The sequence below is a fragment of the Aulostomus chinensis genome, chromosome 22, assembly GCF_037954235.1.
Source record: "Aulostomus chinensis isolate RoL2024-O1b breed Wild chromosome 22, RoL_Achi_v1.0, whole genome shotgun sequence".
Classification (NCBI taxonomy): domain Eukaryota; kingdom Metazoa; phylum Chordata; class Actinopteri; order Syngnathiformes; family Aulostomidae; genus Aulostomus; species Aulostomus chinensis.
In genome coordinates this window covers 2465001-2491233 of record NC_141341.1, presented here as the reverse complement: position 1 = coordinate 2491233, position 26233 = coordinate 2465001, and the positions used below count along the sequence as shown (strand labels likewise).

At 50.7% G+C, this 26233-nt stretch overlaps 1 protein-coding gene across 3 annotated transcripts; it reads left to right on the top strand.

Moving 5' to 3' along the window:
- Positions 1–673: 673 nt before the first annotated feature.
- On the top strand, positions 674–23165 carry LOC147240310 (CCR4-NOT transcription complex subunit 3-like). Of its 3 annotated transcripts, XR_015111212.1 has the most exons (21): positions 674–842; positions 2449–2511; positions 4803–4870; positions 5771–5845; positions 6337–6426; positions 7571–7699; positions 8061–8156; positions 11198–11326; positions 11949–12039; positions 12526–12659; positions 13716–13772; positions 14243–15260; positions 15450–15555; positions 15706–15853; positions 16099–16195; positions 16437–16635; positions 18593–18725; positions 19009–19134; positions 19574–22368; positions 22441–22496; positions 22567–23165. XR_015111212.1 is itself a non-coding variant. In XM_086193331.1 (19 exons), exons 2-19 carry the CDS (start codon positions 2487–2489, stop codon positions 19670–19672), a joined length of 2820 nt encoding a protein of 939 aa, XP_086049457.1. In that variant the 5' UTR covers positions 674–842; positions 2449–2486; the 3' UTR covers positions 19673–23165. The 3 variants fall into 3 exon arrangements, 1 of the variants encoding a protein (XP_086049457.1); XR_015111211.1 differs by having other exon boundaries at positions 19574–22496; XM_086193331.1 differs by having other exon boundaries at positions 19574–23165.
- The last annotated feature ends 3068 nt before the right edge of the window (positions 23166–26233 follow it).

Here is a 26233-nt window from a genome sequence, read left to right as displayed (position 1 = left end):
CGGCGAGGTCGTGAGGCACAAATACGATGTTTCTATGTTGCAGGGTTTTCAGGTATCAGTACTTGAGGATCTGATTTGTTGTTTTACTTCAACCTTCATTTTGGCACAAATGTCCTCTCCCGTTGCTGACGTTTCATTTTAACGTCAGATGAAGGTTGGTGTAACTCCAGTGGCGATCTTGATTGATCTGAACGTGACGAGGAACACACAAAGAAAATAAAAACAGTAAACGATGGAACATCTGGAAAGGAGCAAGAAACCAAAAACCAGTCCCTTACGTAAACTTGTGTTATTGACACACACGTAAAGTCAAATTTAGATTATAGGGAAGGATTTTATGAATGTGACAACTTTTAAAAGAAAACTATTAAGGAAAGAAACTCATTGTCAAGCAATGGGAATTGTGATTCCCCGTCTCCTTGAGTGGTTGGAATTGACTTCATTTCCCAGAACACCCGCGTCCTCCAGCGGTGTGGGGGGTGGGGGGCGGTGGCATCGCTAATATTCAGTTTACCCTTTCACCTTCCCAAACAGTCCAATCATCGCTGGAGTTTTGCTGGAAGTTGTAAAACCCGACGTTTGTGACTGACAGCTACAGGGAACGAATGGAAGCGCGGGAGCGGCAGCGGGGAGCCAATCACAGCTGCGGTAGGCGGGACTTGTGTCCAACAGGGCATCGGAGGAGGAGGTGTTCCTGGTAGCCATCTTGGATGTGCGGACTGATTGTTTAGCGAGGAGAATTGACCATTTTTTTTTAATAAAAACAGACTTTGTACTGAATTACGAGGGATTAGCTGGAGTAGGACAGCAGAGGAAAGACACCGCCACCCGGAAAAATCCAGGTAAATTGACCACAGACCCAAATGTAGTGAATTTATGCGCCCCCCTCCCTCCCTCCTTTCTCTCCCTCCTCTCCGAATTGTGTCCAACATCAAGCAGCATAGCCGGTGGGAAGCTGCGGCTCCGCTCGCTGACAACACATCCACCGCCGCTGCGCGTCTCTCTCCGTGTACAGCAACTTTTCCCGCAGCGCTGCGGCCGGTAACTTTAGCACGGAGTTTGTTTTGAAGTCGACCCGACCGGATGTGGGTGCCCACCGGCTGCTGGGGCACTTGTGATGCCAGCATTGTTTATAAACATCCCGGGATAAATAATGTGTCCCCGCACCCACCGCTCGGTTCCTGGGCTTCGCTGGAGGCTAAAGCGCTGTGGTAGAGATTGGAGTAGGAAGACTCAGTAAAGTTGGAGTGGCCAAACTCCGTGTGGAGGTGGCCTGCGTCCTGAGGATGGAGGGAAAAGTGAATTAGGTTTGACGGAGACGCCTCGTCCGTGTGAGCCAAAGTGAGCAGGTTCGTTCAAGTCAGGCTCGAACCTGTCCCGGACCCACGTGAGGAGGATCGAGTGTTAGGTCGGCGAGGTGCCGGTGAGCCTTTGGCCCAAACATGGACCAGGTTAGGGTCGGTAGTTGAGCCCTAAGTGTCCCAGATAAGGCCCAAATTCACGATGTGTTCCAGACCAGAGTAGAAGATGTCAGAGAAACCTTAAACGCACCAGGAGAGCAGCACAAGTCGGCCTGAGTGTGTGGTTGTGCAATGAAGGAGCAGTTCTGAATTACTGCTTCCTCATCAGGACAAATTACCAAAACTGCAATATTCAGTGGTACTTTCTTCACTGTACCACCAGCCAACTCACTCATTAGGGTGCTGGAACAGAGCTGCTCCATGGGTCAGGACTTATTCTGATATCAGTACTGCGGGCTGGAGCACTGATCCAGTACTGTAAAAGACTTCAACGTGCCACTGTGTTGTCGGAGTTTGAGTGGTAAAGACGCAGTGAATCTGAAACTACACAGTTGCACGTTTCAGTCGCACAGATTTGGTTTAGTTTCATCAGTGGTGATGTAACGCAGGTTCCTGCGAGGCTGCGTGTTGTGATTGTTTCGGTCGCAACTGCAGGCGTGAACAACCTGAACAGACGAATGGAATTTTCACTTTTTTTCATCAGTTTTCTATCATTTTTCTCCTCTTTGCTACCGTCGGTTTGCACGGGAGCAAAGAGTGTCGGCCAGGATTCGGATCTGAGCAGCTGCAGAGGTGCACATCTGGAGGGGGGGGGGGGGGGGGCTTCTCTGTTTCTTATTTCAACCTGTTTCTGTGTTTGCCCCCCCCCCCCCCCCCAAAAAAAAAGATTTACAATCTCACAGAAAATTCGGAGAAGTTGTGAAATTTGAAAAAGGTCGACCGACTGACAAAAACCGAGACGGTTTTAATCTTAATTTACTCCCAGAAAAGTTCTGCATGAATCCACCCAATCCTTTTTTATGGAAGTGACTCTGGGAATGTTTGATGAGAATTTGCCCCAAAGTCATAAAAATGTTCATGAATAAAGATTAAAGTTTTCTTTTGCCGTAAATTCAAGAGGCTGAAAGTTTTTCTCTCTTTTCTGCAGTGAAAGAAGGCATGAAGACATCATCCTAGTCATCAGTCATGGCCGATAAAAGGAAACTTCAAGGTGTGTGTGTGTGTGCGTGTGTGTGCGTGCGTGTGTGTGTGTGTGTGTCTTCAGAGGTGAGGGTCAGAATGTTGTGGCGCTGAAGCAGTAGCAGTGGTCGTGTGTCTCCTGGTTGCTGTTGCATCCTTGAGGTCATTACTCGCTGAACACCAGACTCTGCTCGTCAGGATTCATGTCATCGACTCGCAGCAGCAGGATGGGATGTGCTCGGCACTACTACACACACGCACACACACACGCACACACACACACACACACACACACTCACACACTCTCAGTAGCAAGAGGCGACAAGTTTGCAGCCCCAACTGTAGGTCGGCTACGTGGTTTGACCTCCAGTGAACGAGGAGCAGACGCGAGACAAGCAGCGCGTCAGTGACCTCAGGTCCTCGTCACCCTGCAGCGCTGCACTCGTGTAGCTGGACTCTGGGATGAAGGGGATCCATGTAGGGCCTCTTCAGACCTTCAGACCCGGCATCACCGTGCCTCTGGGTCTGTCTCCATTCAAATGAAACTGAGCCCCAGGATTTTGTGAAAGCAGACGCTTGTGTTGGACCACGACGTTGAATTTGATCTTTTGACTCATGAGCTTTTATCAGCACCAGAAGGCACCGGGCCGTACTGTGATCCTGATTGTGCCTCCCTGGTCTCATCCTGTGATGGATGTATCTTAACAGGTCAGCTCAGCGGCCGGCCCAAGAGACCAGTAAACTGTAGCTGATCTGACAAAGAAAGAAAAGCAGGGAAGAAGGTTGAAGCTCCACAAGCACCGACACATTGAACATAGAGACTTCAGAAACACACGTTGCCCGTAGTCACCGTCCGTTTAGTCTGAGAGGGGAGTTTGGTGACCGAGAGACGACTGTTGGGGCTGTGGTGGTCCACAACACCCAGCTGGACTACAGCTACAAGGATGTCTGTAGATTTCCGAGGATGGAACCCGGATCAGAAGGGCTCGCCTCTCCTCTTGTGCCTGGTCTGGAGACATTGTGTCCGCGTCTGTCGGCAAATGTCTGCCTGTGATTCCGGCACATTTTCACGCTCTCGTTTCAGTTCTCAGACTGACACACTTTGTTTCTTGCGAGCGCAGTCTGGATCTGGCCCTTCTGCTGTTCTCCTCTGTGTTCAGAGCGTTTACTGAAATTTTAAACAGTACGACCATCCCGCTGAGACTCCCGCTGACTGATGTTTGTGGCAGCTCGGATCAGGATGCATCCAGAGCTCAACACCAAGCCCAAGAATCCTCGTAACACGACCCAGACTTTACAGAGTACCTCGCGGCTCGGCTCCGTCCTGCAGGAAGGCTCCTCGGTCTCCTACTTTGATGATATTTTCTACTGACACTTGTCACCGCAGGCTGAAAACAGCCATTTTGACAGGATTCAGCCTTGATGGTTCTCTGCCAGCATCGCTCAGCCTCCTCACGTGCGCTCCTGCGACTTCTTCTTCTGAGCAGCTGTCATATTCGACACACACATATCGCCGCTGAAATCTCTTGATGGAGAAGACGGGTTCAAGCAGCGGCAGCAGCAGACTGTCAAACTGTAATGTATTATTACAGAGGAAGTAGACTTTGATCTAAAAATAACGCACCCGCAGCCGTGTGTTGGGATCAAGGCTGTTTGAGGTCAGACTCAAACTCAACCAAGTTAGAACCTCAGTCGCTGGCGGCGGCTGCAGTTTCCCTCGCCGCCACGCACGCTGGCGCCCAAATAATTCATCCATAATCGGTCTTCTTGGGAGTGTCTTTGTGCTGACTGGAGATCAGCCTGCGTGTCGGCAGTTGAAGGGTTATTAGCAATATTAAGATGTGCTCATCTGGTCTAGTGGAGCGACCTCGCGAGTGGAGATATTATGATGAACCAGGAATATTGGAGACGGGCGCCGATCCATTCTGTCGCTCGCGCTGGACCACGAACCGGCCGCACCGTCACGTGAACCCACGTCACTGATTCAAGTAACCGCTGAGTTCAAATGATTACTTTGAAATGCATTTGTAATTATAAGTTCTACGTTCTTGATTGGTTTACTGAGGTCTCGTGATGGAACCTTGGACATCAGGATGCATGGAATCGAATTGTCCACCGATATTTTTACAGCTGGTTTGGTCAAAAGAAGACAAGTCGGCTGTGCTCATTCATGGGAAGACACGGCACAAATATGAGCCTACCAGTGCGGCCGTTTCCCCAGCGGGAGAGTCGTCACTTGAGAAGCTCAGATGAATTCCCCAAATCTGCCGTCCGTCTTCAGTCCCCCTGCCTCACTCTGTCTTGTTCTCTCGTGTTCTCCAGGTGAAATAGATCGATGTCTGAAAAAAGTAGCGGAAGGAGTGGAACAATTTGAAGATATTTGGCAAAAGGTAAGAAAACCTCTTCACTGTTGTTGCCCCATTGAAAAAAGAAAGGAAGTAAAGGTGGGCTGCAGTTTGTACATTTACTGTGTGTGGGATCGACACTCGTCAGGGCGGCGGCGGAGTCCTAGTTTCACGTGTAGCCACAACAGTCGTAGAGGTTCACCTCTAGACTACCTGTGCTGCACGGCCTCATCAGTTCTGAGTACTTCGCAAAGCACCGACTGGCTTACATTTGCTCAGCCGATTAAGAAGCAGAGGAGACGTTCTGTCACCACGTTCCGTTCCTCTGAAATCTACAGACCCCTCCTCATGCACGCGTTTAACCAAGGAATTCAACTCTGATTGCAAACCATTCAGAGATGCGCTGGACTCGAGAAAAACAGTCCTCAATGCGACCATGTGGCTCTAGAAACGCTGTCAGATGCTAAAGCGGCGCTCTGGCTTACCTCAGCGGGAAGCTGCTGACGCAGTCGATGCATTCACTGACCAGAGCGTCCCAGTTCAGACACGCGTGTTGTGTTAAAACCACAACCTGAAGCTGCAGCGGCGCGACTGAAGGCACCGTGGAGTTCGGAGTAAGAAGAAGGCATCGGTCTCAGCTGTGCGCCGGACCCTTCAGAGCAGGTTGGGGGTTTTTATGGCTTCGTTTATAACCTGTTTTGTTCTCATGTTCATCACTGCTGCTTTATTCATCGCTGCAACAAACCCAGTTTCCCCTCAGAGGTTATTAAAGATTTAATTAATTGATAGCAGCAAGTTAAAACAAGTCACTTTATTTTTTGATGCCTGAACAAACGCTCTGACGGAGCGTTCACAGTACCCATGGTGGAGGTAGAGAGCTGCAGCAGGAGTGCTTCTACTGACTCCCATTGTTTCACTTCACCTTGTGTTTCTTTCTCTCCGTAGCTTCACAATGCAGCCAACGCCAACCAGAAGGAGAAGTATGAAGCAGACCTCAAGAAAGAGATTAAAAAGCTCCAGGTACGTCCAGAGGGAGGAGAACGTCTCTCTGTTTCTGTCGCTCTCTTCCGGCCCAGCCGGTCGAGGCAGGCAGCCGGCCTGCTAGGACCTGGGTCTGCTCCGACCTTCCTTTGTGTTAAAAATGCAGTTTTCTCCTCGTTGCGTTCACCAAGTGCACGCTGGAGGGGGCTTGTTGGGTCACCTGAACGAAGTCAAGGGGTGTGGTTCTAGACCTGCTCCATCGTGATCTGGCACCACATGAACCAAACAAATCCAAGTAGGTTTGATGCTGAGATCGTTAAACTGCCCTCAGATTGAGGAGGATTAAATATCACCGCCGTCAGCCAGAAGCAGTTTGTGTTTCACTTCCAACAACAAACCACCAAGCCAAGCCGGCGTGCCGGATGTAGCACCAAGTTCATCCTCCGTGACTGCTTCTGCACGGATCCTGGGCATGCATCTCTCCCTCTGCCTTGCTATCTGTTACTGACCCTCTTTTCCTGATTCCTCAGCGTCTTCGAGACCAGATCAAGACGTGGGTGGCCTCCAACGAGATCAAAGACAAACGGCAGCTAGTAGAGAACCGCAAACTCATAGAAACGGTGAGTGTGCGGCGAGGAGAGGGAGGTGGGACGCGACGCACCACCGTCTGTGTGATCCCCACTGGGACCTGCGCCTGTTTGTGTGTTGAAACCTTCTCCAGGAGTCCGGGGAAAAAACACTCTGGATTTTAAGCTTGTGATTCTAAGGGAAATTTGTCGTGGAACGTTTGAGAAACATTGAGCAGTGATGAGGTTTTACTTCACACTCTCAGGTAAGAGTGTGAAACGAGTTCCATCAGGAAGCGGCGTTGATTCGTTGGGAACAACCCTACAACTATTTGCAGATATTAGAATCTGGGATTAATATGAGACGATACACGGCATCACTTCCATTTATTACCCAGAAGTGTCTTTTGTGTGACATCACTAAAGAAGAAGTGAGGCGTTATCACCATGCCAGAGCTGCAGCTTCACCGCCAGTAACGGGACAGAACCGGCAGTGACACGTTGCCAGAATGATTTCTCAGATCGTTACAACGTTCTTCAGCTGGGAAATGTGGCCGCTGGTCCAATATCCAGCACCTGTTCTGCAGCGGGGCCGGCCCACCCCCGGCCCGCCGAGCAGCACCAGTCTTTGATGAGGTTATTGAGCTGGGCTGAATGTGAGCCACCTGCCTCCACAATGAGAGACCGGAGCAAGTCAGCAGCCCTCCCTCTGACGTTAATGAGCTGGTTCTCCTCCCGGGCCGCTCTCCGAGGTTCCCTGGGGTTTGGCTGGTTGACCTGAAATTATACGTTCCGTCGCACGCGTCACACAGGAAGCAGACGGGTTCGTCAGCTCGCGTCCACACGAGAGAGAACGATCTCATCAGGCAAACAGTCACAGTGAATATTTTAGCCCTGGAAGAGAGGCTTGTTCCTGTGGTCGTATCAGAGCCGGAGAGGAGACCGTCTACCAAGCTTTAATGGTCCCACAAGTGGAGGGCAGCGACCTGTTTGAACTGTGCTGCTGTGTTACAGCTCCATTTGAGTGAAATCCTCCACATGACTAAAACTCTCTTTGTGGATTTATAGGTTTTCTTCTCTGTCCCTCATCACAAACATGACTCCTTCTGTATGTGGAAAGATAAAATCTCCACCTCCGGTTCTTTGACACGCATGTGACGGCGCTCTGCTGCTGGTTGATATATTCGTCTGCTTGCAGCAAATGGAGCGCTTCAAGATTGTGGAGAGAGAAACCAAGACAAAGGCATATTCAAAAGAAGGACTGGGCCTGGCCCAGAAGGTGGACCCGGCCCAGAAAGAGAAGGAGGAAGTCGGCACGTGGCTAACGGTGAGCGCCCCTGTCATCCATCCAATCACGCATTTCATCTTTGATGGGAACTTGTCACCTTACCAGGGGTGGAGGAAGAGGCGGAGGGTGCCCCTGACCCCCCCCCCCCCCCCCCCCCCATTGCTGATGCTGGTTTAATTTTATGGACGAGCATCTAATTGATGTTGTCCTTTTCTAATCCACGAGCCAAAACTTTTGGCTGCTTTTGATCCCAAGATAGAATGAGGTGGTGCCTCGTTCATGTAAGTTTTAGTGTTGCGTTCATGAACCTGTTCAGCTGGGGTGTTTGGGCGTCTGCTGGGTTCTGGTTTGTTTACGAGCTGCGAGGTCGAGACAGATGTGTTCATTTCTGTTTCCCCAGAACACGATAGACACACTGAACATGCAGGTGGACCAGTTCGAGAGCGAAGTGGAGTCTCTGTCGGTCCAGACGAGAAAAAAGAAAGGAGACAAGGAGGTCAGTTGCTTCAGTCCCTCTCATCTCTGATCTGTTGAGTGTTTTCTGCTGCTCTCTGTCTCTCCCGTCTCCACCCAGCAGCCTGAGACCAGCGGGCCGTCAGCCTAACAAACCTCCTCTCCTCCTCTTTTATCTCTGCTGGCCGCTGGAGAGGTCAGACAGTCGTCCTCCACTCACCCTCCGATCAGGATGACCTTGCCGACCGCTTCTCGTTCTCTCTCGCTCACTTTCCCTTTCAACTTGTCTCCCGCAGCCTCATTGACAGAAAAAAGCTGTCAGACCTTCTCCTTGTTGATACGCTGAAGTCATTCGAAACAAGCAGGTCACGCGCGGCGTGGATGCCTCGTACGCAGGACGTATGAGGAGCTGACTCAGAGTCCTGATAACTTCCTCTACAAGTGGTTCTAGGTCAGAGTTTCACGTTTGCGCAGGTAACTTTTTAATGAACGGCTCCCCGAGGGGTTCATCTGTGCTTTGTGTTCGGTGGAGACTTCCTCACATCTGCATCAGGGGTTCGGGCTCGGTCGGGCTTCGTGATCCTGGCTCTATTAGCGTGACCTGCAATAATCAGAAGATTGTCTTGATTATGACCCTGCTCACATGACGCGTGATTCTCAGGCATGCTACTGAGCTGAAGACGCTCGCCGTCCCTGCGTCCTCCGCCAGCCCCTCTGGTGCGTTTCATCCTGCTGCCACGAAATTCAAGGGAGGACAAAACAAGCAGCAGAATGAAACCATAATGGAAGCAAAAACAGAAAACTCTGAACGCGTAGACGAGCGGCAGCTTTCGTTTCAAGTGGCCTTGTTCAGGTCATAAAATGGCAGCATCTCTTCGGGGTGGGAGTCACTGCCGTCCTTGATGCATCAACATCTCTGATTCATGTCACATTTGTAAGGAATCCATAATTACAGAGACGTAATTCACTAGATGCCCCTCATTCAGTAAGACTCCGTGCACCTCCCTGACCACCATGACCTCCCTCCACAACACTGTACTGTCAGTAACTGGTGGCGTTGACGTGCAGACTTGTCAGTGAGCGACTCGACCAGCAGCTCGTGTGAACGTGACGCCCGAGCGTTGTGGCCTGACGGTAGGCTTTGTTATGGGGGGGGTTGGCTTCAGGCTTCTTCTTCTGTGGTGTGAAGGCGTGGTTCTTGTTCTGTCGCCTCTAAAGCTGCAGGGAGAAGTAGATGTTTCACAGAAATGCGTGGAGCGGTTTTAAAGTCTGCGACCTCAGCATGAACACACATCAACGTGTGACTCCAACTGGATAATTGATGAAAGCAGCGGTTTGATGTCCTCCCTCGGTGTTTGCTGGTAAATGCGTTGACGCGGGTTTGTAGGCTTTTGATGGACGGTATAAAATGACCGTTTCTCACATCACCATCTTTTATGAATGAGAACGTCTCTCCTGCTTCTCAGGTCTCAGGCTCCCGCTGGCCTGGGAGGGGATTTCTGCTGACGTCGAGCTTTTTCGTGTGTTTACTGGGCTCCTCAGGTGTTTACTTGAAACCCCATTAGTTGCTTGTGCGCAGCTAAAATTGCTGCATGAATTATTGCTCAGCCGGTGAGAAAGAGCCTGATCATGAGGCCCAAAACGGTACGAAATGAAGCTCAAGTGCTTCAGCTTGTTTCCTAAAAGCCTGCTGGGGTTTGGGTTATTTTTTTGTTTTTCCCCAAAGAAGACCTTGAATTTTGGATAAGCACACACCTGCAGGCCCCCCCCCCCACACACACACACACACACTCCCAAGAGAAGTTCTCCATGTTCCTAACATGCGGCGATGCTGCATGAATATGCATTGAGATGGAGCGCTGCTGTACGTTCTTCCGCTCCGTTTCCTCCACGAATGCCGCAGCCCACAGCTTTTGTCTTCTGTTTTTTTATTTTTTTTATTGCATGGATCCGGTCAGGTGCTCCTCGGAGACGCATGCGCCTCTGTTTTCATCCTGGCATCCACGATAGATCAGATCTGTTTTTTAATCTAGTCAGGAACCTCTTCGCATACCTGAGAAGAAAGGAAACTAAATGAATAAACAAATCCCACTGAGGTGCACGTATGAATTAACCGTGTAGGAGCTGACGGATTAAATATTGAAACCGCCGCTTCCTGCGCTGCAGGGCGCATTAAGCCCTTAAGTGCACATGTAGCATGACGCCTCGCTCTCATGCTGCCGTGTTACGTCACCTCGCTACAGCTTTTTAATATTGTAACATACGTGAAGTATTGTGCTCGTTCGTCTATTAAAAACTTATTAAATGACCTAAAACGACAATGAGATGAGGACAAGTTTTCATTCGTACTTGATGATTACATTCTTCCTTTTCATGGCCTACCTGGAAGTCAGCATCTCTGTGGTTCAGACGCCGATGGGATTGGTGCTCTGGACTCAGGATCATGGTTGTAGACTGGGAGACTGTAGTGCATCGTAAACGGGTGTTTGTGTGTCTGATTTTTGAAGTGCTGATGTGAACACAAGTTCAAAGTTGTTGGGCTGTGACCAAACGGCGCTGTGGACGCACAACAAACAACTTAAATTTTGTGCTTCTTGTTTTCGGCGTGGTGACTTTTACCGTCCTTCGCCTCTGTGAGACATGAAAGTGCTTAATATTCACCACTCTGGCTTTGACTGATGGATTTCATCCCTCGGAACGAGACGTTGAAACGTCTCCAGCTTGGGCCGCAGACATGATTTCAGACACTGAACTGGAGAGACACGGACTCGTTCCTGGAAACTTCTAGATCAGCAATACACCCGTGAAGGTTCTCCACCTGGATCCAGACCAGGTCTCAGTCTGGGTGTCAAGATTGGAGTCTAATCCTATTTTCAGCTTGACTGTGTTTATTTTTCAGGAGGGTTCCTTCTATCAGACAGGTCATGAGGCATGTTTCTTGTTGCTTTCTCTGAAAAGTGGCCAATCAAAGCTTGACTTGGAGACACTTTCCTCTCTTCTTCTTCTCTCCTCCCTCCCTCCCTCCCTCCCTGCCTCCCTCCCTCCCTCCCTCCCTGACCTCATCTTTATTACATCATTACACAGAAGCAGGACCGGATTGAGGAGCTGAAGAAGTTCATTGAGAAGCATCGATACCACATCCGGATGCTGGAGACCATCCTGAGGATGCTGGACAACGACTCGGTGCAGGTGGAAGCCGTCAGGAAGATAAAGGTGTGTTTGTGTAGCTGTGGCTCAGCGCTGTCGTCGTGTCAGGTTGAGCATCACTCCTGAACTGGTACACATTATGAAGTTAAAGGAAACAGTGGGATTTGACAGAAGAAACATCCCTCATTCTGGCAGACGTGTTTGACGCTCTGGTTCGGAGTTCATGAACTTCCGCGCAAAGAGCAGCAGAGAGGGGATCCCCCTCACCAGATGAATCCGCACCACTAGAACTGTTACAATTTATCCCGCTGAAGTTCTTTCCTCAAGCCCTTCCCGGGTTTCTCGCTGAGCTGCTTCTTCTTCTTCCACTTCTGTTTGTCACAGCTACAACCGTGTCTGATGTTGCGTGTACCACCATCTTCTGGTAGAAGAGTGGAATGCATGACATGTTCTTAACTCCACAGCAGTTGGTGGAAACATAAATTATTCCTTTTTTTTTTTAACCCAAAAAAATGAACAGAAACTTCAGGCTTCCTATGACCTCGCAGCTTTGAGATCTGAGTCAGCGCTTCAGAGGCGCTCCGACACCTGCATCTCCTCTCCGAAGGAGTCATTTCCTCCCACAATGCCGTGTCTCCTGTGAATGTACGCTCATGTTTTGTCTCTGGCTTGTGTCTCCCCTCCTCAGGACGATGTGGAGTACTATCTGGACTCCTCGCAGGATCCCGACTTTGAGGAGAATGAATTCCTCTACGACGACCTGGATCTGGAGGACATCCGTAAGTAGGCACCGATTAAGTCTCTGTTCACGTCAGGCAGGATCCCGCTGCACCCGACCGACTGGACATTTAGCCGTTGTTGTCCTGGACACAAAGCAGGGTTAAGCTGAACTTGTGAAAGGCTAATTAATAGTTTTTCAGAGAGGAGACACGTAAGCTATGGCGGATATTTGTTAGCTCCACCTCCAAAACCACCTGCTCCGTTATTTGTCGTAGAAACTCAACACGGGTTTAGGAGCCGCGGCGCCGATCAGTGTTTCAATGGCGTGACGGAGAGAAGAATCCCCGCTTGTGACGAAATGATTCGAGTGCATTGATCAATCAGTTGGGAGAGTTTGTACGTATGTTGTTTGTGCCATTAAAAATCCCGGGTTGAACCTGAACGTAGCTCACGAGTCCTTCCTGATGCAGGCCCCAGCTCCCCGCTGTGTCATCGTCCAATTAAACTCTCGCTCTCTCTCTCCTCTCTGCCTCTGCTCCCTCCAGCTCAGTCGCTCGTCGCCACCTCCCCGCCGGGACACTCGCACTTGGAGGACGAGATTTTCCAGCACTCCAGCAGCACGCCCACTTCCACCACCTCATCGTCGCCCATCCCCCCGTCGCCTGCCACTTGCACTACGGTAGGAAAACTTTGAACAAAGCTATCCAATGATGTCACCCGGATGTGCAAATCAACACTTCAGCACTGCTGAACACTGGAGAGTGTGAGGTAGAGATGCGCAGGTCGGGGTTTCAGACCCGCACCTTCGTCAGCTCAGTCTCTTCAAAGTCGAGTCAGGCCAGTGTCGAAGAAAATGAGAGCTAATTGCTGAGTATTTATCTCCTATTGTGGTGCTCCTCCATCTGCTCTCATTGTCTCCCTCTGTAGTCGTTATATCATCTGTTCTCCGCTCACATCCACGTGTGTTGAAAGTAGTTATTAATGTTCTCATGCGTCTGAGTAGGAGGTGGAGCGTCACTCAGGCCGGCTGATGTGAACTTAGACTTTGAAGGAGATGTCTCTTTGGTTTTTTAATTGTCTCTTTTGATAAAGAGTTTAGTTCCTTTGTAGCAGATGGAAATGATTTGTACAGCACAAGTGAGCTGTGGAACGAGAGGCACAGCAAAGTAGCCGGCGGGGCGGCTCCTGTTCGAACGGCACTCCTTCACAGTAACGCGAGTGGTACGACACAAGCAGGTCCACAGCTCGGAGTCCTTTGCCTATAAAGTGAGGGACACATAATTCAGAGCCCAAACTAACAGTTCAGAATCATTTTGATGTGCTTGTGCGTCTCCCTTTCCTCTTCCAAGCTCCGCAACCTCTCGTGAAGCGTAGCTTCAAAGCTAAGAAGTCATCTTGTGGGTCCAGAATAACCCCATTAAACCAAAAGCTTCCTCTCTGGTTCAGTCGGTCATTCTGGTATCAGCAGAGGTCCAGGAGCAGGAGGCTTCCTAATGGAACTTGGACAACATCTCTGTGCTGTCCTACTTCTTTTTTTATTTGCATTTAAGATTCAGCACCCATCTGCAGGCGCTGGCTCTGTACCTCCGTCTAGTTTAGGCAAATATTTGCCGGATATTTGGACCTGAAACTCTCTAGTTGTCATCTTTAGGTGCCGGTGCAGCCGTGGGGTTTGGCTTTTGAGCATCGGGGATTTGTTTTGGCCTCATTTTGTTCTCTTGGATGTGTTTTTCAGGAGAACTCAGAAGATGACAAGAAGAGGGGACGTTCAACCGACAGTGAAGTTAGTCAGGTGGGTCCAAAGACACAGTCAGGTTAGGGTCAGGGTGACTCCAGGACAGCCTGCCGTCTCTGCGTCTGTTCTTGTTTTATGCTTCATTTCCATGTTTGGTAGCCTGAAGCACAAAGCAGCAACCCGTTATCTGCCTCACTCATAGCCCTTAGCTTGTTTATGCTAGCACGCTGTCGCTGCCTCTCAGAATTCGCGATAAAAGTTGCATTTTTCTTTTTCCAATGTACTTGAGAGTAAAATTCCAGAACAGAAATAGTTTTGGAAACACTGGAGATGAGGGGGGTTTCCATCGGAAGTGGATGGACTGTACAGAGTTACGGGCTACATACATGGAAACGGTTGTTTACCTGAGCCAGGTCATACGATAATGATGACATCACATCAGTGCAAACTCAGTAGTTTAGAACCAGCGCGTTGTTTCGTCTCTGCCTCACCAAGCAGCTGCTCACAACATCTTGTTTCCTTTGCAGTCGCCTGTGAAGAACGGCAACCCCTCTTTATCCTCTTCCTCCTCTTCATCGTCCTCCTCCTCTGTCTCGGGACTGACCTCATCCTCACTGGTCTCTATGGCAACGATGGCGGGCAGTGTAAGCAGCGGTTCTGGGGGTAACTGTCATCTAGGGAACTCTGGGGGTCTCCTCTCCAACACATCCGCCGGCAGCTACAGCAACGCAACCCAGCAGCCGCCGCACCCGACAGCACAGCAACAGCAGACCAAAAACTCAGTTAGCTCCTCCTCCTCCTCCTCCTCCTCTTCCTCCTCCTCTTCCTCCTCCTCCTCTTCTTCCTCCTCCTTAGCGCCCATTGCCCATCCCAGCAGCTCAACTAACAGTCACCCCACCTCCTCGACCTCGTCCCCCCCCAATGTCGGAACGCAGGGGCTCTTCACCTCAAGCTCCCAGCCTCAGGCTCCATCACGGCCCACGCCCACTTCCAACAGCCTGGGCCTCAGCCTGGGCCTCTCCCTAGGCAAAGTTGCCATGTCTGGTTCCATCACCACCAGCCCAATGTCCGTAGGCCTCGGTCTGTCAGGGATGCCGGCGTCCCTGAGCACCATGGCGGGCCTCCTGTCCAGCTCCACCCCGGCACCCTACGCTCAGGCAGCTGCCTCAGGCACGATGGGCTCCAGTCTACTGGGCTCTCTGGGCGGCATCAGCACCACAACAACCAACAGCACGGTGGGGTCCATCGGCAGTGGAAGCATCACAGTCGGCGGGCCGACTTCCTCGACAGGTGGTCTTTTAGGTTCATCGCCGGGGGTGGCTGGTGTCGGCTCTGGGATTCTGGGTTTGGGTTCCTCCCAGTCAGGGGTGCAGGGGTCCTCCCTGCTAGCACAGAGTCCAGTAGGGAGTTTAGCTCCGGGGAGCGGAGTGGGAGTCATCGGGAGCAACGGAGGCAGCTCGGGATCAGCGGGGAGCGGAGTTCTGGGAGGAACCTCGTCGCTCTCCATGAGGCCGCCGAGCCGGCAGAAGCAGAACGGTAGCACTAGTGAGTATCGCATGAAGCAGGAAACTCTGGCTACGATGAATGGTTTCCCAACACGCTGGAGAGCCTGGATGACGAGTGTGTAGTTTGAGGGAACCTCAAGTATCTGATACATGCGTCCTGGTCCTTCGTCGCTCCTGATGTTTACAGAGAATCAGCCTGGAAGTTTCTCTGACTGTGTCTCTCATTCAGGTTACAGCGCTGTGGTAGCAGACAGCACAACAGACTCCGCCCTCAACAGTGCCAGCCAATCACAAAGCAGCCAACCCTCTTCTTTGACCTCGACAGCCAATCAGCCGTGAGTACGCCGAGTCGCCTAGAAACACCCAGACATATTTATTCCAACCAGACAAACTGAGATGTTGCCTTGTGATTATTTGTCTTATTTACTTAATATTAGTTCTTTTTTTCTTTACTATATTTTGAAACCTGCTCTCTCCCTCCCCAGTAAGGACACTGGTCCCAGTTTACTGGCCTCAATAAGTTTATCGTCCAGTTCCCTGTCGCCGGCCTCCTACAGTGAATCCAAAACGGCGAGCGGCAGCAGCCTGCTGAACGGGCCGCTGTCCTACTCCCAGTCTTCTGACAGCATCAAGGTGAGCCGCGCCTCTTGACACAGGAAGCCTCTGGTCACACTCCCCTATGCGGGGGAGGGGGAGGGGGAGGGGGAGAGGGACGGGGGGGCACACAAGCCCAAAACATGAAAGCAGAAGTGATTTCCATGACAACATTATCAGTGGAGCGGGAACTCTGGCTCCTCCGTGGGGGCCGGTGTGATAACCGCGCGCTTACGTCCAGTAGAATCTGTTTTCCCACGAGTCCCCTTGTCTGTCCGCGTCAGGCCCAGGAGCCTCTGAGCAGCCTGAAGTCCATGACCGAGCGACCAGCACTCAGCTCAGGGATGGAGGGAGACGTGCCTTCCCTGCACCTCACCCCAGGTAACACACACACACACACACACACACACACTCACACACACCTATAATAAAAGCAGATAAAGGGTTGGCACAGAGCAGGAATAAACGAGCTGTAGTTTAATGGAACAAAATGTCATCTCACCTCCCACTCTCAGGCTCCGTGAACAAAATCTGAGGGTTACATTGTCATCCCTGCCTCACCTTCTTTGTCTCTCTCCTTCGCCCTCTCGACTTCTCCCTTGTACATTTGTGTCTCCCACAGAGATCTTTCCCAGCACTACGGCCCCCTCGGGCCCCCCGTCAGCACCTCAGTCCTCACTCTCAGAGGTCAGCATCCCCCCATCACTGGGAGTGTGTCCACTGGGGCCGGTCCCCCTGTCCAAAGACCAGCTATACCAACAGGCCATGGAGGAGGCAGTGTGGACACACATGCCCCACCCGTCCGACTCAGAGAGGATCAGGTGAAACGATGCATATTTCTTGTCTTCAACCTGCTAATCTGCTTTATGACATCATGACTCGGTTTATTGGGAGTAAATCTCAGCCTGATCTCAGTTGGACGGTGGGTGGATCTCAATGGTTTGTGTGGATCTCACTGGTTTGTGTGGTCTCACAGCGTCTCCGTTCAAACACATCAACTGACTCTGGATGATATTACAGCCCCAGACACAACAACGGCTCTGTTGTCGACAGCAAAATTCCCATGTGATCCCAATTAATAACAAAACGCTGTCACAAATACTGACATTTCGAGTGACAACGACCAGATTATAGACAACTCTTGAATTCAGGCGGTTTTATGAGTCCGGGTCCAGCTTCCAGCCAAATTCTCAGGTCTGATTCCACCGTTGGAAACAGATTTAATCAGTCAGGAGCTTGAGTCCCTGACCTGGACCACCTTTGAGCCCAGGCCACCCGAGCCTCACCCTGAGCTGACACGTTAACCTGCTCTAAACCTTGAAGTTTCCCATTGAAGTCAAAGTCATCACAGCTCAGAAATGGTCTCACTGATATAGGAAGTCACACACACAAACTCTCTCTCTCTCTCTCTCTCTCTTACTCACACACACACACACACACACAATTAGAGAAGAGAGAATAGCAGTCCTGTACTGTGCAGTCAGCCCACGCAGGTACAATCGACATTTAAAACCAAACACTCAAATTCTCCTGTCTGTCAGTACTTGTTGTTTTCCACAGTCAGATAAGAGCAACACACACACACACACACACACACCCTCTCTCCCTCCCCCCCTCTTTCGCCTCGTTTGATTTGTGTTAACGTTAGCAGTACGTTCAGTAGTCAGACACTGCTGCGTGTCATTGGTTCAAACTGACGCAGCAGCCTCCTAGAAACAGAAAACACGATCTGTGTTCTCATGTCAGCGTCGGCGTGGGCAGCGTGCGACTGGGGGATCGGACTGGAGGACGTCAGCCCGCACGTTCCTCTGGTGCTTGTCGTCCAGCGAGATGAATCACAGAGGCCGCTCAAGTGTGCCGCGCCGCTACTTCAGCTCATCCCTGCATGCGTCCAGCTGGACACCGTGAACCCTACATACTGATGCTAGATGCTCAGATGTTGTCATTTACATGTTTGGTAACCTCTTGAATTCAGCAAGCACAGAAGTCCACTTGGTCCCAATCGTGTCCACTTGTCCCCCAGTATTTAGATGTTGTCGATGGATGATTTTCCCCTCTATAGGTGCATTTTAACACCAGGAACTAGGGACCTTTTTTAGGAACTCGGTGTGTTTCAATCACAGGAACAGGGGTCTAAATTTAGTCTCCGGGGACACGATCTACCCCTGGGAAAGTCCCTGCTTAGGGAGAAGTACTCGGGTTCTGGAACTTAGGGACCAGCAGTGCTGAATGTGTCTGATTGGTTGAGTACGTGCAGCGCCACATTTAGTCTGCAGGAACGAGCTCACTGCTTCTCATCGCTCTGAGACAGTTTTGTGCCGGGGTGAACCTGCTAACGTTAGCGGTAGCCGCGGTACCCTCGGCAGCAACCAGACCTTCGGTTTCATCTGAAAAAGCTCATTGAAGGAACAAAGGATCATTTTTTCTAACATTGTTTAGCTAACTTTCACTTTGCTAGCCAGCATTAGCTAGTCGTTGGCATTAGCTAACCGTGTAACATTAGCATGTGGTTAATGTTAGCTGTTGTCTTGGATAACCGTAGCATGGCACTGGTTAGCATTGTAGCATTTAAGAAGCTAAATGTGCGTCATCAGCCTGATGTGGAAAATCCTCCAGGGACTTTGGGCGGCAGTGGAAACACAAACATGAATGGAACTCAGGAACCCTTCAGTTCCTTGGAGGAAAGTACCAGGACCTAAAAGTCCTTGGTACTTTTGAAAATGCACCTCTTCCCTCCATCAGTTGTCCCAGTAACATGTTTCTGTGTCTGAACCACAGGCAGTACCTGATGAGGAACCCGTGCCCCACCCTGCCTTTCCACCACCAGGTGCCGCCACCCCACTCTGACACCGTCGAGTTCTACCAGCGACTCTCCACGGAAACCCTCTTCTTCATCTTCTACTACCTGGAGGTAGGCGGAGCTCACAGCAACAGAGCATTTAAAGGCAGGAAGTGACAGCAAATGTCAGGTTTTAGTTCCTGTTTAATGGAAAGATGGAGGTCTTCTTTATCACATCGAGACGCATCGTGACGTTTCGATAAACACTTGTCGATGCATTTGTTGTGAAGAAGAACCCGTGCAGCAGAACCGAGCGGTAGGTTCTGCATCACCATTCCTCCTGATTAAACTCTTATCTCTTCCTCTGCTCTTCCCTTCCTCCCCCTGTCTCTCCTGGCTCGTCTCCTCCCTGCAGGGCACGAAGGCCCAGTATCTGGCAGCCAAAGCCCTCAAGAAGCAGTCGTGGAGGTTCCACACTAAATACATGATGTGGTTCCAGAGGCACGAGGAACCCAAGACGATTACTGACGAGTTTGAGCAGGTCAGCCTCTCGCCCGTCACCTGCTCCCGGGAATGTTGGGAGATCAGCAGTGTTGTCTGTCCTGCTGTTTTCTCCATGTATTTGTTTATGTCAGTTTATTCAAGGGGATGTTTGCTCTGCGCAAAATGATGTTCCTCGTTGTAGCGCCGAAGTACAAACCAAGATATTTACGTGAAAAGGAGGAGATGCAGTTGTTGAGTTTGACCAGAAATCCTGTGCAACGGCGGTAGAATCGCGGCGTATCTGGTTGGATGTTCCACTGCTTCCCTTTGCCAAAGTCAGAGCTAACAAATCCTTTTGTTTTACCTCTCTCTCAGGTTCCCAACATCTCCTGAGCGCTGATATTTATGTGTGAGAACCTGTTGTGGAGTAGTAACGCAGTCACAGCCGTCCCTGAGGAACAGGACTTCTACTAATCCAACCTGTCATTGCTTTTCAGGGAACATACATTTACTTTGACTACGAGAAATGGGGCCAGCGGAAGAAGGAAGGTTTCACGTTTGAGTACCGGTACCTAGAGGACCGGGACCTCCAGTGACTGCAGAGATGCGCCGACAGACAGCTGAGGACGTGAGAGAGGGACGGACCAGCAGCCAGGGTGTCCTGCTGTTGACATTCCTGCACTTGATCTCAGCGTGTCAGGGGAGGAGAGACGCTGGGACTGAGAGGGAAGGACAGGTTGCTCCCTCTGACCCCGCCTCATCATCCCGACCTCAGCGGTCATAACTCCTCCCACTATTTCACCCCCGTCCTCCTCCATCACCAGGCCTTTCACCCTTTTTGAATCAATGTTGTTTATACTGGAAGACCCTTTAAAACACTGGGTTTGTTTCAGCAGTTCATCAACTGCTTTCAGCCTTTTGTGTTACCCTCTTACGTTGGCTTTAAAAACAACTGTTGTGTCTACTCACCCCTTGAAAACCAAAGATAATTGGTTAACGGCCCCTTTTTGGAACCTGAAGTGGTAGAAGCCCATAGAGCGCCGCGGGTCCTAAGACCCGAAAATAAGTTAGCATTGCCCAACGATCGGTTCCCTCATCTAAAAACCCGTTTGGTCAAATGAAATAAGGTGTGTGGTTAGCGTGACCACGGTTAGCGTGACCACGGTTAGCATAAAGTGACACTTCACACAAAGAGTGTAATTTTTCTCTCAGTTACTAACAATGTCTGGAACTCATGAAGACGGAGGACGCAGGAAGAACCTGCGACGTGCTCTCAGCTTGAAGCTGAAGGAAACTGACGGCTACCAACAGCAAAGCTGTCCAGAAATGTTTGTTTGGACAAAGAAGGTGTGACTCACACCAGACGAGGACGCTTAGAGGTTTTCGTGGCACGCCATCAGTCACCATTAGCTCGAAGCTAAATACACGTCCCTGACTCTTTCTGCATCCTGGGTCACACAGAAGTGATGCAGGAGGGAAAAAATGTCTTCATGAGCTCAAGACATGTACGAGTAGAAATACACATTCGGGTGAAGCTTTGCTCTGTTGGATCTACGAGTCCTTCACGTGTCTGATCAGTCCCGCAGAGGTCAAGCGTCCCCAGTGTCGTTGGTTTGGAGCGTCGCGTTAGCTTTGTTCCTCCAGCCATCTTTTCATTGGTGTTAATTTGTCTCTATTTTGTTAAAAAAAATCCTCAACACGTCCTCAGAGACGTGCGTAACCGGACATCGAAGGTGTCACTCCCATTGGCTTGTGTTGGAGGGAACCTTTAGCGATGCTAACCTCCGTGTCGGCGCTCTGTGGCTTCTGCGGCGCCTCTCTGTCAGAGCAGAGAAGCAGCAGGAAGCAGGTTGAAGCCAGGATGTAGGAGGCAGTGATTCCGTGGCTCCGCCTCTGAACTGATGAACCCGTTCAGGGAAACAAAGATGGGTGTGGTTTTGTGCGCGACTAAAGCAGCTGATCTGAGCTCTGCGGGGAGGAAGAACCATGCAGCTACCAAACCTTCCCTGCACTGATGCTGCTGGAAGGGCTTCAGCGCTGATGAGCCTTAGACCCTCACCGAACCCGACTGCCGTAGACGACGTCTCCCTTTGATGGAACACAAACACACACCAGCTAAATGTAGGGAAGCGCCGGTCGTGGGCGGTTTCGCCTCCGCTGCAGGCCTCTATCGCACTTAACCCTCCTTCAGAGGTCCTGTTGTGTTCTTGTGAAGTGGTAAAAGTGGCAGGTTTCATTTTGAGAATCCACCAGCCTAAAAATATCAGTTTCCTGCCCCGCCTACTAGCATCCAGCCAGGGTGGAGGAGTGTGACAGCACAGCCAGCGAGGTGTTTGTAGTAACTGTGGGAGGAGTTACGTCACCGATCTGCAACATCCCCGGAGCTTTCGCCAACTCAGCAGCTGTTTCTTCACACTCACCTCACTTTCATTTACGCACGTTTGAAGTTTTTTTTTTTAACGGGAAAATTCTGGACCTGATTTTACTTGGTTCTCAACATGCGATTGGGACCAAAATAGTCCAGCCTGGTGTCTCCCAGAACCACCTGAGGAGTCGCCCATGTCAGCTGTCAGGTGATTGGGTGAATCGCCGGTCAGCGTCTGTCACTGACAACAACCCAAACCAATCAGATCGCTGTCCTCCAGCAGTCCTTCACTCCCCTACAGGCCACTGAAACTCCCCAGTTTTGCTATAGTAGCGTCCATGCTAACCTCTCCAGGAGCCGCCATCTTTGTTTTGGACCACCATCTCAGCATGTGCCCTGGAGTGCCACCCCCATCTCAACTTAACTTCTCCCCTCAATGTAGTTATTTTGAGGCCACAAAATAGCTCGTTTCCTCAGAGCGCGCCAGCCGATGAGGGTCGTACTTGCAGCAGAGTTTCAGATCCCGTTCGTGGGTGACTTGTGCCGCGGCTCCTGCTGACGGGTTGGTTTATTCTGGGATGGGATAATGAACCACGGCGTCACCGAGAGAGCGAGAGAGAGAAGGCTGTTGGTCTCGTCGCTGTGGCGACGCTGTACAATCTTAAAAAAAAATCGGGAGAAATAAACCAGAACTGTGACGGCCCAGCTGGAGGGTCTCCAGGACGCCAGGGGGACAACGGAGCTCAGCTCGACCAGCGCGGTCGGTGTCGGCACCAGCAGCTGGACGGACCGTTAGCCCGTCTCCCACCAGCCTTCCTCCGCCTCCTCATCCTCCTCATCCTCCTCCTCTCAGTGCAGAGCAGCACAAACTGAGCAACACCAGCACGGCTGCCCACATCACCTCCAGCGCTCCGCCATGTTTACACGGTAAACACACAACCTGCCCACTTCCTGCCAGCAACCAGTGCAGCAGATTTACCGTCTTTTGTTTTTTTATAGAAGATTTTTCGCTTCCTCTTTTTCCTCTCCGAGACAGCGAGCTCTCCTCACGCCAGGTAGATATTTCCTTTATTTCTCAGGAAGTATTTGATAGATCATGTAACGAGGAAATGTATCCGCCAGCAGCTCCCGACCTCGCCCGGTAACCAACAGCAGATCCTCCCGCCACCCCTCTGTCGCCTCCGCAGCGCCCCCTATCCTCATTCGACAAAAAGGTTTTGTTTTTTAAAAAGACAACAATTATCCTCCAATGTTTGGAGCAGCACCTGGAAGAGAGACCACCTTTATATTTTGTATTTGTTGGTTTTTTTGTTTTTTTGTGTTTCTTTTCCAGAGACGGGGGAACATTTTAAACTCAGAGGAGAACGAGGAACCTTTTTCTTTTAAAAGCTCAGTCAGATCAGGGGTGTTTTTATAGCCAAACAGACCGACAGCTCCTTCTCTTGACTGACAGTCCTGCTTTTAACCCTTTGTTTACTTTTGTTTTTGACAAGTGGACGAGATGAGACGTCGACCTGAGAGCTGAAATGTGAATCTCTCTCTCTGTCCCTGGACAGAAGTGTTGTACAGACTCTCATTCTTTAAACCTCCTTTGTTTGTTTTTGTTTGTTTGTTGTCGTCATGACAGCATGGAATAATGACACTTGCAAAGTGGCGTTGAAAAAAGGTAAATAATGACATAACCATGAATAAAGGATTGTAAAATATTAATAAAAGAATTACTTTTCAGAAAACGGTGCTGGTGCTGTGGTTTCTGAGCAACTCGGCAGGAATTTTGCCGCATTCGCGCTTAAACAATCGGTTTCCTCGATGGACAACGTGGTGATTGAAATAGCGCGTCATGGATTTATGCCTCCATGGTGCCAGGATGACTTTGACCTTTGACCCCTCAAATCTCTTCACTTCATCCTCCTGTTCCACACGTGAAGAACTCCCTGGCGGGGAGCTGTGGCATCTTTGCGGTTTCACTTTGGTTTGTTGTGATTAGAAGAAGAAGAAGAAGAAGAAGAAGAAGAAGAAGAAGATCCCCAGCAGGAGCAGAGCTGCTACTGCGTTTCACGGTCATCTCTGGTAGTACTTCTACTGCGTGTACTCTTCTGTGTACTTTCTCAGCGAGGGCAGGCCTGATGAGCCATCCATGCGTGTGAGCTGCAGTCTAAATGTACCGTGTTCCCCTGTCGAACCGGAGAATCGCGGTGCGCGTCGAACAGTTTGGTTTGATGGCTCTACTTGAAGACACAGGAAGTGAAGGGATGAAGTGACTTCTGGGCGTCAGACATCTTCTAACAAATCCGCTGTCATCAGTTCTTCCCCCGCAGATGTCGTCGGAGGTTATTCCTGACCGGAGGAGGAACACGACCAGCGACTCTTCCATCCGGACCAGAATCCCATTACCGCCGCACCTGTCACCTCACCGCCCGAGCGCTCCACCTTTTAACGGTGCGTCTACATAAATGCTGCTGCTGTATGGAACAATAAAGTTTTTATGAAGCTGCGGTGGAGACGAACACATTAGTGGGACGCATTAGTGGGGCTGGCTTTCTGTTCAAGGTTGAGTTCCCTTCTGTTCACGTCGTCTCCATCTGTGCCGCACCAGCAGGCGTGAATGACACTGGACGCCACAGAGCTGCCGACATCGAAAGGCGTTCACCGTGTTTTCTTTTCACGCAGCTCATATTTAAACGTTTATATTAACGATGAAACAGTCCAGCAGCTGCGGTTGGACATTGACCTTTACTGGTGTACCGTAACTCTCATGAAGCGACGACTCAAAGTTCCAGGAACTGAAAGGCTCCGGGGTTCTGTACTTGTCTTTGTTTCCATCTAAGTTTGAACTGTTAAACACTGCAACGTGAACCAATGCTGCGCCGTTGTTGCACTCGCCAGAAGCTAACATTAGCTACACGTAAATGCCAACCGCTAACACCTTCAAGCCGTATTTCCTCCGGCAAAAGTCGGCTGGATCAGGAAACGTGACACCGGATGTTTTTCAATAAGCTTTGACCGCTAACGTTAGCATGTTCGCCACAAAAACCGTGTGGCGGAGAAATGAGACCAAATATGGTCATAAGATGCTGCAAGTAGTCGACCAATCAGAAATATTGGTTGACGGCCCTGAACCTTTGCAAAGTACTAACCCTGAGGAGCCTGGTGCCCTGCTTCTGTCATTGAAATGCAGTGTTCCTAGTAACGTTCCTGGTTCCTGGGGAAACGTCGGAGGGAACTTCTCTTTCCTGCCTGGCAACACGGACCACTGTCCCGACTCCGAACGCCAGGATTCCCCGCCAGTCTGGACCCGTGTCCTCTACCTCGTTGTTCCCTCTCCTCCCCGCCCGTCGTTCTGTGACATGCTCACACAGTTCTCAACATCTGCACGTTTGATTCCTGCCACCCCAGAACCACCTCAGCCCCTCGGATGCCTCAGGGCGCCTCTGCCCCCCCCCCCCCCCCTCGTGTGTGCTGCTTGTTTACTCCTCATACAGTTTCACCTCACGTAAACCGGAGTTGGACATATGGAGATGCGCCGCCATATGCTCCTGTTTGTTAGCGTTCCTGGGTGACTGGCGGCGTGCGGCCCACATCCTGCTGTGACTTAACCCGGGTCACCGCCTGCAGATGTTTTTCATCCTCAAAGCTGAGTGATGGTTGAAGTGTAGACGTGTGAATCAGATGTGGTCTCCACGAGCAAGAGCCTGTGTGACAAAGTGTCATGGCGCCCGTGGAGGAGGTTTGCCTCACGCTGCAGATGTTTCTGGGCTCTAGGGGACAACTCGTCTTCTGCATCGATATCTGTGGTATCTGTGACCAGGACCAGAGGTGAGAGCAGGAACGGGGACTGACCCCTAGACCCAGAGCTTCAGATCTCTCTCGGTCACAGCAGAGTGTTGATGCTGCTGCTCCGATCCTGGGGTCCATCTCAGGCCCCGTGGTCCGGTCCCTCTAGAACTGGACCCCGACATACTTGAACTCCTTCACTCCAGGTAAAGGACTCATTCCCGACTTGAGGTGGTCACCATTTCCTGCTGAGAATCTTATGTCCTATGCTCCCTCCATATTCCCTCCATGTCCCCCTCTTTGTCCCCTCCATGTTTCCTCCATGTCCCCTCCATATTTCCTCCTTGTCCCCTCTTTGTCCCTTCCATGTTTCCTCCATGCTTCCTGCATGTCCCCTCCATGTTTCCTCCATGTCCCCTCCATATCTGACCCAAACCATGAGTCCCTCCAGGAACCCCCATGGGGGTGGACAGGTCTGGACCTGGATGCTGATTCTCTGGATCCTCCTTTAAATCCTTTATGATCATCCATTTATGAGAGACAGCCGAGCAAACACAACCACCTCTAAGAAGATCCCATGTTTCCTCATCTGTAGCTCCGTTTGTGGCTTCTCGGTGTGTGTGTGTGTGTGTGTGTGTGTGTGTGTGTGTGTGTGTGTGTGTGTGTGTGTGTGTGTGTGTGTGTGTTGTTCTAGTGTATGAGTGACGCACACTCTGCTGGCCAGAGGACACTTTGACTCATCCTGTCTGTTGACTCTACGGAGGTCTGGCAGGTCCCCCCGCCCCCCCGCCCTGGAGGAAGTGATGTAAGGCTGAACATGACGGACACGGAGACCTTGTTGTGCCTGCAGCTCACGCATGAACACATGAATCAGCTGAGATTTGCTAGTAATCCAGTAATCCAGCGCCAAACTAGATCCCTCGGTCCTGGCTCCTCTCAGATCCCCGAGCGTGCACCTTACTGGTGAACGCCATCTTGGTTTTGACCTACATTCCTCCGTCTTGACGGTTATCTGTTC